This window comes from Chlorocebus sabaeus, chromosome X (assembly GCF_047675955.1).
Source record: "Chlorocebus sabaeus isolate Y175 chromosome X, mChlSab1.0.hap1, whole genome shotgun sequence".
Lineage (NCBI taxonomy): Eukaryota > Metazoa > Chordata > Mammalia > Primates > Cercopithecidae > Chlorocebus > Chlorocebus sabaeus.
This window is the reverse complement of record NC_132933.1, coordinates 43,230,751-43,243,582: the sequence shown is the minus strand read 5'-3', so window position 1 is coordinate 43,243,582 and position 12,832 is coordinate 43,230,751. Positions and strand designations below refer to the sequence as shown.

Genomic DNA, 12,832 nt, shown 5'->3' with positions numbered 1-12,832 from the left:
TTTTTTTTTGAGACAGAGTCTCACTTTGTGCCCGGGCTGGAGAGCAGTGGCGTGATCTTGGCTCACTTCAGCCTCTGCCTCCTGAGTAGCTGGGATTACAGACGCATGCCACCATGAGCAGCTAATTTTTGTATTTTCAGTAGAGATGGGATTTCACCATGTTGGCCAGGCTGATCTCGAACTCCTGACCTCAAATAATCTGCCTGCCTTGGCCTCCCAAAGTGCTGAGATTACAGGCATGAGCCACTGTACCCTGCCAGATCTTTTGCTTTTATAATGCAAATCACAGAAAGTAAATCTCAGTGTCTGGCTGAAGGAAAAAAGTAGATCCAAATGTCCATCAGCATGACAATGCGTAACTAACTTGTGGTATATTCATAAAAGTGAATAATATACAGCAGTGAAAAACAGATGAAGTTGAGCTACATGTATAAACGTGGATAATTAGAAGTTAAGTGAAAAATGTAATTTGCATAATCTCTTTCTCTATATAATGTACCATTTATTTAAGGATATAAACATGAAACAACACTATATGTGATTTGTGGATACATTCAAACATAATAAATGTATAAAAACACGGGCAACAAGGAAGTCAACTACTTTAGAATAGAGGTTCCCCTTGGTGAGGGTTGGGGGAGATGAATCGTATTCAGGAAGGGTACATAGAGGATAACTGAATCAATAATATTCAAATTTATTAAAGCTGTATGGTAGGTGCAGAGGTGCTCATTTTTAAAAATACTTTACTGTATGTTTAAAACTTTCAATGTAAAGAAAAAACTAGGGCAAAAAAACGTTGTTTAAAATGCTCAGAATCTTGGATCACTTATTTTGTGAGTGTGAAAGCTGAGACTGGGAGAGTTCGGTGTTTTGCTTCTCTTATACATTTTTGAATTTTGTTCAGTTATACAGCCAAATTGGCTTTTTTGGGAATAAAGTTCTATGAATCTTAAGACATGTATAGATTATTATAATTACCACCACAGACAGGGTTTAGAACTGCTCCATCACTTACAAAAACTTCTTATACTCTCCCTTTAGTGTGACACCCAGATTTCGAAACCCTGGCAACCACTGACCAGTTCTGCATCACTGTAGTTTTGTCCTTTGGAGAATGTCATACAAATGGAACCTTATAGTAGGTAACCTTTAGAGAGTGGCTTTGTTTACTTAGCATAATGCCTTTCAGATTCATCTGAGTCGTTACATGTATCAGTTGTTTATTCCTTTTTATTTCTGAGTGGTTTTCCATGGTCTGTAAGTACCACAGTTTGTTTATCCATTCAGCCATTGAAGGGTACCTGGACTGCTTCCAGATTTTGTCTATTATGAGTAGAGTTGCTGTAAACATTAGTGTAGAGGGTTCCGTGTAAACATACGTTTTCATCTTAGTAGGGAGCCAGGAACAGAATTATTGAGTTGTAGGGTGAGTACTAGTACTTTTAACTTCTAAAAGTTTTTTCTTTCTTTTTTATTTAAAAAAAAAAAAAAAAACCTTTATAAGATACCATCAAATAGTTTTCCAAATCAGTACTTTTACGTTTATATTCCCACCAACAGTGTATGAGAATTCTGATTTCTCCACATTGCTGTTGTCTTTTTTTGTTTTTGTTTTTGTTTTCAGGTGAGAAGTGGCATCTGATTGTGGTTTTAGTTTGCATTTCTCTAATGGTAGGGAACGTATTTTTATCTGCTTATTTGCTATGAAAACAACAACATATTCAATAACAACTTCTTTTGGTGAAGTGTCTGTTCACGTTTTTTTTATAGCACTGTTTTTTTTTGGCGGGGGTGGGGTGGACAGAGTCTCACTCTGCTGCCCAGGCTGAAGTGCGGTGGCGCCATCTCAGCTCACTGCAAGCTCTGCCTCCCGGGTTCATGCCATTCTCCTGTCTCAGCCTCCCGAGTATCTGGGACTACAAGGCACCCGCCACCATGCCCGGCTAATATATATATATATTTTGTATTTTTAGTAGAGACGGGGTTTCATCGTGTTAGCCAGGATGGTCTCGATCTCCTGACCTCATGATCTGCCCGCCTCAGCCTCCCAAAGTGCTGGGATTACAGGCATGAGCCACCGCGGCCGGCTGGGTTGTGTGTTTTCTTATTGTTGAATTTGAGGATTCTTTATATATTCTGGATAAAAGTTCTTTGTTGGATATGTGATTTGCAAATATTTTCTCCCATGTTATATGTTATATAGCTCGTCTTTTCATTGTCTTAAAGTGTCTTTCACAGATCAAAAGTTTTTCATTTTGATTAATGTCAGTTTATCATTTTTTTTCTTTTACGTATTGTGTGTTTGGTGTCACGTCTAAGAACTTTGCTTAACTGAAGATCACGGATTTTTTCCTACATTTCTTTCTAAGAGTTTTATAATTTTCTATTTAGAGTTATGACTTAGCTTTTATATAAGGTGTGACATTTAGGTTAAATTTGTTATTTTACATATGAATGTCCAAGTGCTTCAACCCCATTTGCGATGTTTTCAAAAATCAAATGATTATATTTATGTGGGTCAAATTCTGGACTATTATGTTTCATTGATTGGTGTGTCTATTCTTGGGCAATACTGCATTGTTTTGATTGCTGTAACTTTGCAGTAAGTCTTAAAATCAGGCACTGTGACTCCTTCATTATCTGCTGCTTTTACAGAGTTATTTTAGCTATTCCTTTTTCTTTGACCTTCCATATACATTCTAAAGTCAGTCTATCTATAAAATATCCTGTTGGGATTTTGATTAGAATTCCCTCCCTCCTCCCTCCCTCCCTCCTTCCCTCCTTCCCTCCCTCCCTCCCTCCTTCCCTCCTTCTCTCTTTCCCTCCTTGCCTCCCTCCCTCTTCTTCCTGCTTCCTTCTTCTTCCATCATCATCTTCATTTTCCTCTATTTTCTTCTTCTCTTCCTCTTCTTCCTCCCCACTACCTACCTCCTCTAGTTTTGGTATCTGGGTAATGTAGTGATGGACCATTCTGTTTCATTTGTTGATGTGTTTATTCTTTGCCCTCTTCAAATCAAAATGAGAAATGTTGCCTTCTCTTTTATTTTCTGGACAAGATTGTATAAATATTTGGTAGAATTGGTCACTGAAACTATCTGAGTCTGGAGATTTCTTATTCAGATGATTTTAACTATGAATTTAATTTATTTAATAGGATTATTCAGGTTGTCTTTTTCATCTTGGGTTAGTTTTGGAGGTTGTGGTTTTTGAAGAATATGCCCATTTCATCTAAGTTGTCAAATTTATGTGCACAGAGTTGGTTGGAGTATTCTTTTATAATTTTAATTACTAGAGTTCTAATATCTTCTTTCATTGCTGATATTGTTAACTTTTTTCCTTCTCTCTTTTTATCCATGTCATTCTACCTAGAGGTTTATAAATTGTATTGACTTTTTTGAAACACAAACTTTTGGTTTTATTGATTGTTCTTTTTTTTTTTGAGACAGGGTCTCACTCTGTCATCCAAGCTGGAGTGCAGTGGCATATGCTCATGGCTCACTGCAGCCTCGACCTCCTGGGCTCAAGTGATTCTCCCACCTCAGCCTTCCGATTAGCTGGGACTACAGTCTTGCACCACTACATCCCAGGCTGGTCTTGAACTCCTGGGCTCAAGTGACTCCCCCCGCCTTGGCATCCCAAAGTGCTGGGATTACAGGCATAAGGCACTGGGCCCTGCCTCTGTATTGTTTTTCTTTTCCATTTCATTGATCTCTGCTCTTTATTATTTCATTTTTTCTGCTTGCCTTGGATTTATTTTGCTCTTATTTTTTGGATTCTTAAGGTAGAAGCTTAGATAGCTAATTTGAGATCATTCTTTTTGCCTAATATAATAATTTCAGGCTGGGTACAGTGGTTCACGCCTGTAATTCCAGCACTTTGGGAAGCCGAGATGGGTGGATTGCTTGAGGCCGGGAGTTCGAGACCAGCCTGGCCAACATGGCGAAACCCCATCTCTACAAAAAATACAAAAAAACAAAACAAAAAAAACCCACCAAAAACTGGGCATGGTGGCAGGCGCCTGTAATCTCCTACTTGGAAGACTGAGGCAGGAGAATCACTTGAACCCGGGAGGCGGACGTTGTAGTGAGGCAACATCCTGCCACTGCACTCCTGTCCTCCAACCTGGGTGACAGAGTGAGACTGTCTTAAAAAAAAAAATTTCCTGTTACTGGCATCTTTTTTTGTTGTTCAGTTCAAAATATTTTATAATTTCCTTTGCGAATTCCTGTCTATGAATTTGCCTTTCCAGCCATCCAGAGAATTTGTCATCTGTTCCATATCTTTTTGTTCTTGGTTGTTGTCAAGTACTAAATTGAAATAGAATTCATCTCGTGAAGGATCATAATAGCTTCATTTGTTATGAATAATATGATATGCATTTACATTAATCTATTAAGGATAATACAGCCACTGTATATTGAGTGCTTATTATATCCTAGGCACTATGATCACTTTACATGGTCTTATTTTATTAAATTCTCTAATCCTTTCAGTAGGTGCTGTTATTAGTTCCATTACCAATTGTGAGGAAATTTGCACTTTTTTTTTTGAGACAGAGTCTCGCTGTGTCGCCTAGGCTGGAGTGCAGTGGCGCAATCTCAGCTCACTGAAAGCTCCGCCTCCCAGGTTCCCGCCATTCTCCTGCCTCAGCCTCCTGAGTAGCTGAGACTACAGGAGCCTGCCACCACGCCCGGCTAATTTTTTAAATTTTTTTATTTTTAGTAGAGATGGGATTTCACTGTGTTAGCCAGGATGGTCTCAATCTTCTGACCTCGTGATCTGCCCGCCTCGGCCTCCCAAAGTGCTGGGATTACAGGCGTGAGCCACTGTGCCTGGCCAGAAATTGACACATATTTTAAGTGATTTGTCCATAGTCACTTGGCCGGTAAATGGTAGAGATGGGATGGAATGTAGACTTGATTCCAACCCCCCTTAACCATTGTACATTTCCTCTAGTTATTTCACTTCTTGCTTTCTCATAAAAATTGTTAGCTTTTTGAGGGCAGATACTGTGTCTTACTTACACTGATCTTCTTTTCCCTACAATACCTGCAACAATGTTAGGCAAACAGTAATGGATTGGCTAATGTTTGTGGAACTAAATTCAACAAAATTAACTGATCCAGAAGAGAATCAAAACCATGGTGCTTGCCATATTGCCTCAGATTCTTACCAGCTAAGCAGACTCAGTGTAGCATCCTATACAAAACCAAAAAAGCTTATAGGAAATGTTTGTGACAGTAATAATGGTTATCTTGTGTTCTTTTGTGATGATCAGTCAGATGTGGCCACAAGAGTAGACAGAGGAGAGGGTAAGGAAAAAACAAAGTTTATTATATTCACAGGTTCTAGAGACAGGAGGCCTGGGATACTAGGCAAGGCCACTTGGGGAAGACATTAGGGTGGTCAGGAGGCAGGAGATAGGAGCAAGGAGGAAGTTTTAGACCACTGCCTTTATTGGGGTTTCCACAGGAAAAGCAAGGCAGGACAGGGTGGATAGTTAAGGATTGGCTAGTTCGAATAATTTAAGCAGGCCTCTAAGCTGTCGGGGTGCACCCTAGTTGCCTGGTATCTGGCCCTGGGGCGATTAAGGAAGAGGAATATAGCCTCATGGGGTGTAAGGGGCAGATAGAGGAGGTCTGGCTTTGGATTGGTTAGTTTGCATATCAAAGGCATGTTTCTGGCTGAGTACTTGCTCTCTCTAAGAATTGGCTGGAGTATGGGGGTGGGGGCAGGCTGTCTCTAGCCAGAAAGGTTTTTAAAGATATCAAAATATCACAATATACAGAAAATAAAATATATGCTGCATATCAAGCAATTCAACTTTCTCTTGTAATGTCATGACTTTTCTTTGCTTCTTGGGAGCACTTCCAGCATGACTAGTGGCACTTCATCTGGATCCCCTGGTGTTACTCAGTGGTTACAGTATCACACTAAACAGGATGGAAAACATGAGGGAAGGGTCGACCCTTGAACAACATGGGTTTGAGCTATGCAGGTCCACTTAGAAGCAGATTTTTTCAATAAATATATTGGAAAAAGGTTTGGAGATTTTTGACAATTTGAAAAAATTTGCATGCAAGTCTTATAGTCTAGAAATATTGAAAAATATTAAGATAAGGTTAAGTATGTCATGAATGAATAAATATATGTAGACACTAGTGTATTTTATAGTTTACTACTCTAAAATATACACAATCTATTATAAGAAGTTAAAATTTATCAAAGCTTATGTACACATTTATAGACTGTACATTGTGCCATCATAATTGAGAGATGCAAACAGATATAAAGATGCAGTATTAAAGCATAACCACATAAAATTAACTGTAGTACATACTGTACTCCTGTAATAATTTTATAGCCACGTCTTGTGGTGAGCTCAGGTGTTGTGAGTATCCCTTATAATGCCCTGTGCCCCTAATCATCTCTGAATAGGCTGTTCTTTCTCCAGTAAATGGTGGATCCCAATAAAAAGTGATACTTGTGGTTCTCGCATTTTTCATCATGTTTAGTGCAATACCATAAATGTTGAATAACACCAGAGGACCCATACAAAGTGCACTAGTCATGCTGAAGTGCTCCCAAGAAGCAGAGAAAAGTTAAGACATTACAAGGAAAAGTTGAATTGCTTGATAGATTGAGGTCTGCAGCTGCAGTTGCCCACTATTTTAGATGGACGATTCATCTTGTGAACAGATGATGCAAACTTATGGTATTGATAAATGTAGTACAGTACTCTAAATGTATTTTCTCTTCCTCATGACTTTCTTAATGTTTTCTCTTCTCTGTAAGAATACGATATATAATACATATAACATACAAAATTTGTGTTAATTGATCTCAGTAAGGCTTCTGGTCAACAGTAAGCTATTGGTAGTTAAGTTTTAGAGGAGTTAAAAGTTATAGGCAGGTTTTAGACTGCTCAGGAAGTCAGTGCCCCTAACCTCCACATTGTTCAAAGATCAACTGTATATATAATACAATGACCAATACTCTGAGCTGGCAAGGAGGTTTATAAGTATGACTAACTAAATATAAGTCTGTCCCCAAGCTCTGCTTTTTGGTTCTGGCCTTCAGTCTGTCCATCTGCTTTCTCTGGACCTCTTTCTGACACTTTGAATTTTTTAAATAGTTTGTCTCTCCTATATATTTTTTTATATTCCTTTTTCCCTTCCCATCCTTCCTTTCCTCCTTTCCCTCCCTTCCTCCCTTCCTCCCTTCCTTCCTTCCATCCGTCCACCCACCCATCCATCCATCCATCCATCATCCATCCATCCATCTTGAGGCTTTAGGTGAGTTCTTCACCATTTATTTAACAAACATTTTATGTGAGTCTTACTGTATGCCACGCACATTTTAATGCATTTTATAGATATAATTCCCTATAACAATCCTATGAGTTGGGTACTATTATGGTTCCTATTGTACAGATGAGGGAACTCCCTCACAGGAGTTTCTAGTGGCCCTATAGCCATTTGCCATACCCAGTACAAATTTTTGTGGCAGGCTGCGGGTGGCTATAAAGTTAAAACAAAAGCCTCTGCTTCTGAGTTGGTCAGTCATGTACCTGTAGAGCTGTGCTTTGTCTGTAAAGGACAGTGTAGTTGTGTGATCAGGATAGTTGCCACAGAACACACAAGGGGTTTAGGCATGACCTTCCTTGCCCCAGTGGCACTCAAGAACTTTTTCCTTCCTGGCCTGCAGTCTGATACATACACACATAGAAACACAGACACACATACACACACACAGAACATATGTAACATTCATGCCATAGATTTAAAGCAGAGTACAATGGCAAAAACACAAGCTTGAAACTTGGTGACATCTGAGCTTGACTTCAGCCTCTGTCACTTATTATGTGTTTGATCTTGGGCAGATCACTTAATCACTTGGAGCTTTGGTTTTCTCCACTATGAAATGAAGAAGATGATGGTGGTTATAATAAAAACTCTAATGACTGAATGAGATGATGTATTTGAATCCTTAGCCCAATGATTTGCACATAGAAATGTTCAATACATGTTAGAAATGTTTGTGATTATTAATATGTAAGGCTTCTTTATATATTAAAGATAATTCACCCTCTGGCATATATATAGCTTGCATAAACTGAATTTTGAGAACCCAGAGCAATGCTTGTCTTTATCTAGGGACTTAACTGTTTTGGATCTTTATGTTAGTTTTATCTTCATCTTTGTCCATCCATAGGCCCTTATCAGTTCCATCAATCTCAAGATTTAACTTTTGGTGCCCAAATGTCTAATTGACCCTGTGCAAATGCTAACATTTCGTTTGAGGTCCATAGCAAAGCCTGGCACCAGAATCCAGCTTTTTTTTTTTTTTTTTTTTTTTTTTGAGATGCAGTCTCGCTTTGTCACCCAGGCTGGAGTGCAATGGCATGATCTCGGCTCACTGCAACCTCTGCCTCCCAGGTTCAAGTGATTCTCCTGTCTCAGCCTCCTGAGTAGCTTAGACTACAGGCGCCTGCCACCTTGCCCAGCTAATTTTTGTATTTTTAGTAGAGACGGGGTTTCGCCATGTTGGCCAGGCTGGTCTTGAACTCCCTACCTCAAGTGATCCTGCCTCAGCCTCCCAAAGTGCTGGGATTACAGGTGTGAGTCACCACACCCAGCCCAGAATCCAACTTTCATCTGGACTGTTGATGTGATTTTTTTTTTGCTCTCCCAGGGTGAGTCTTTATGTTGTGGCTATCACATAGGAGGGCCCAGGGGCGGGATTAAGCCAGATTCTACTTCACTGAAGGCCTGGAATGGCTGTTAATAGCTCCTGCTGTAGATACTAAGGCTTGAGCCAGAATTTTTAGTACTCCGTTTGTCAGGTTTGTCAGACACGGGGTGCCACCTTGAATGACACTGCCGAAAAAGGGTTGTGGTAACCTGGCCAGCCCCAGGGAGGCTGGAGTGACATTGCATTGGTGTGCCTCTTCCCTTTTATGGACCAGGTCAAGCCTTATTAACCTGAGGGAGTGTGATGGCCTTGGGTAGCCAAACAGCCTTTTCCACTTTAGTTATCCTTTGAAATCTTATTAAGCCAGGGGCAGGGAATGAAGAAGGAGGTGGAGAGACCCTTGAAACTAAAAGGAAGGAAAGAGGAACATTCTCACCCTCCACCTGAGGTCATACTTTGGCAGGAGGAAGGGACCAGGGGCTTCTATACAAGGCAGCAAGAGAGATGTAAGAGTTTGGGGTCTGCAGTCAGATAAACCTGGTTTTGAACTCTGACTCTACTCTCTTATGTGTAATGTTGACCAGATACCTCACTTCTCTGAAACTCGTTTCCTTATCAACAAAATGGGAAAAGTAATTGTACCTATCTCAGAAGATTGGTATAAAAATTAAGCAAGAAAGTTCATGTAAAGCAGTTAATCAGATACTTGCCTGGAATATTACTATTTTTCTTCTGGTTCTTGATAAAGGATGGCTGGAATATATTAAGTGCACACCATCACTATTCACAAAGTTTTGGTGACAAAGAACAATAGGAAGAAACAGACTAAGGGAAGTGAAAAGCAGTCTTGGGGTTTCTGTGCCATTCTCTGGGGTCTTCTTGTAACATCTTTTAGTCTTTCTCCCTTCCCTTCTTCCCTTCTTCCCTTCCCTCCCCTCGTCTTGCTCTCTCACCCAGGCTGTAGTGCAGTGGCATGATCTTGGTTCACTGCAACCTCCACCTCCTGAGTTAAAGCAATTCTTGTGCCTCAGCCTCCCGAGTAGCCAGGATTACAGGCACCTGCCACCATGCCTGGCTAATTTTTATATTTTTAGTAGAGATGGGGTTTTGCCATATTGGCTAGGGTGGTCTTGAACTCCCGACCTCAGCTGATCTGCCAGCCTCTGCCTCCCAAAGTGCTGGGATTATAGGCATGAGCCACTGCACCCAGCCACATCTCTTAGTCTTACAAACTCATCTGTGAGTGCCAAGAGAAGAGCTGAAGTTCTAGCGAGTTTTCAACATGTGGACTGTTTTCCCAGCCAGGGCATAGGAGGTATGCTGTGTGAGCTTGTGTGTGTGTGTGTGTGTGTGTGTGTGTGTGTGTGTGTGTGTGTGTGTGTGAGAGAGAGAGAGAGAGGGAGAGAGAAAGAGATTGATATCGACCTGCAGCTAGTGTTGAGGTCTAAGAGGCATGTTGCCTCTGTGGTGGTTGTCCATAACCCATCAAATCAATGTTTCTTCAAGAGGAACACACTGTCATTCTTTTCATCTCTCTTAGTAGTAAAGAACCATTTTCCTTTAATAATGAAAGAAGCTACTTAAATCCATCCCCAGAGCCCTCACAAGCGGGGTTTGTTCCTGAGTTAATTGTGCTTGACTTATGAAGGGTTTCTAATATGCATGTACTTTAACAAGTCTGGCATTGGGATTGGGAAACAGTATCATTAACCAGTGCTGGAGACCAGTGATTTTCTTCTTATTTTTTCTTTTTTTGTTTTGCTTTTAAGTCACAGAGCCCAATATGTAAATGAAAGCCTGGAAGGCTGCTCACTTTTGCTCCTGAGGGCATTTCTAAGAAAGTGGGGAAATACAGTTTGCAAAACACTGCAGTTGGCTTCCTGGGTTGTAGCAATATTTTTCTGTCTAGGTCTCTGTTTGGGGAAAAGGATTATACATGACAGTGTAAATAAGCAGCCATGTTATAATAAATAGGTTTCTACTGTAATAACAGAACACTTACCTCCCGTAGTTCCCCTTTTCTAATGCCGCCCAAGCTGTAGCAGTTGAAGCTGTTGATTGGGACTGACTGAATGTTTAGGGAGCACAGAGCTCATTATGTAATAAATTGTTGTAACCAAAGCATGTTCAGGAGGTGTTCAGGGGATTCTGAGCCAGTGATGGTGCTCTTCAGAACATTTCAGTTAATACAAAATATGCCACTTTTAATTTATTTTGTGCAAACTCTAGTGCCATTTTCCACAGAGAGCAACTTATATACATAGTTCTCTTCCATATGGCGTGGCTTAACGTGACATGTCTTTTTTCTCCCTTTGTATCAGGGACTGAGTATGACCTGAACTTTATCTTTCTCCTCCACTAGGCTACAGATGCACATGTTGAATGGAGCTCTTCTGGCATTGCTCTTTCCTGTGGTAAACACTCGGCTGGTAAGTAGCCCCTTCTGGAAATGTACCAGCAACATCCAAAGCAGTACTTGTCCATATGCCCATGTGATTTTAAAAATATACATATAGCTGGCTGGGCGCGGTGGCTCACGCCTGTAACCCCAGCACTTTGGGTGGCCTAGAAGGGCGGATCACTTGGGGTCAGGAGTTTGAGACCAGTCTGGCCAACATGGTGAAGCCCCATCTCTACTAAAAATACAAAAATTAGCCAGGCATGGTGGTGTTTGCCTGCAATCCCAGCTACTCGGGAGGCTAAGGCAGAAGAATCACTTGAACCCGGGAGGCAGAGGTTGCAGTGAGTCAACGCTGTGCCACTGCACTCCAGCCTGGGCGACCGAGTGAGATTTGGTCTCAAAAAAATAAAAAAGTAAAATAACCAGGGCAGACCAAAGAAACCTATACAAACTCTTTGAGAGGTTTAATGGAAAGAAAGGAGCTTTCAGGTGTCCTAAGATTCAGCCACACTGGCCTTGAGTAATTTGCTGTAGGAGCCTCATAGTCTGTCTAGTTCTCCAAGGACTTCCTAGGGCAAGAATTAGATTCCTTCCCCTTTCACCCAAACCCATGGGCCAGTCTGGACCAAACAGCCCCTAGTGGCTAGCAGGGAGAATCCCATGGTCTCAGCAGCAGGCTGGGTGATAAACCAGCCCAGAAAGAAGCAGGAGCTACAATGCTGGGCTGGCAGAGCTGTGTCCTCAGAATCCCAAATGTGGGACTGTGGAGGGTTTAGCAGGTCACATTGAGAAGCTCAGAAAAAGAAATCACTTGTAAAATTATTACTACTGCTTTCTGACTTAAATTTGCCTTAAACATTAAGATCATAGTTTAAATCTTTAATTGATAATCCTCAGTTTTGGATATCATTTTACAGTGTACAAGGCTTTTCACATAACAGTGTTTGAGGTGGACAGGGAAAGAATTATGGCCTCTTGTTTTACAGAGGAAGAAAATTTTTCTCAGGGAGTAAAATTCAAAGTGGCAGTTAGGATTGGAGCCTAAGCCTCTTGATCCTAAAACCACAGCTATGCTTTGCTCCGTCTCCACAAATATTCCTGTCATCTCCTCCCCACAAATATTCACGTATACCTTTATGATAGTTACAATTTTCAAGATGCATGTCATATATCAGTAGAAATTAACAGAGAAAGCATTCATCTAAAGCAGCAATTTTGAACCCTAATATGTTCCAGGCTCACCTAATTAGCTTGATTTAATCATTTCACAATGCAAACATATATCAAAACATCATACTGTATGTACTTTATAAGTACCCACAATTATTCGTCAGTTAGAAATAAAATTGAAAACAAACACTGATGCCCTGCCCCGCCCTTGGAGAGGATGAGTTCATGATCTGTGATGAAGCCTGAGCATTGTGTTTTAAAAAGTTCCCCAGGTGATTCTAGCATGGAGTGGGAGTTGAGAACCCCTGATTTCATGCAATGATTCTGAAATGTAATGTTCATAGCAGTCAATTGAAGGGCTTGTCAAACATGAGGCTTGTCAGGCCCCATCCCCAGAAGGTCTGATTGAGAGAGTCTGCAAGTAATGGCAGGGACTGAATGTTTGTAACAAGTCCCCAAGTGATGCCGATGCAGGGGGTCCTTAGACCACTCTTGGAGAATCACTGTCCCGGGTGTTCATAACTCACAGTTACTCCAAGTGTGTAACTCAAAGTATGGTCCTAG

At 40.8% G+C, this 12,832-nt stretch overlaps 1 protein-coding gene across 13 annotated transcripts in view; it reads left to right on the top strand.

Moving 5' to 3' along the window:
* The window catches only part of TMEM164 (transmembrane protein 164), a 189,472-nt gene that overhangs the window by 95,544 nt on the left and 81,096 nt on the right, over positions 1 to 12,832 (top strand). For all 13 annotated transcript variants that reach the window (XR_012091916.1, XM_037989024.2, XM_007992555.3 and 10 more), the window contains one exon: positions 11,060 to 11,126. Coding sequence is in view for 12 of the 13 variants with exons in the window: in XM_037989024.2 (XP_037844952.1) it covers positions 11,060 to 11,126 (67 nt within the window). In the remaining variant the exon portion in view is untranslated. The remainder of the gene's footprint in view (positions 1 to 11,059; positions 11,127 to 12,832) is intronic.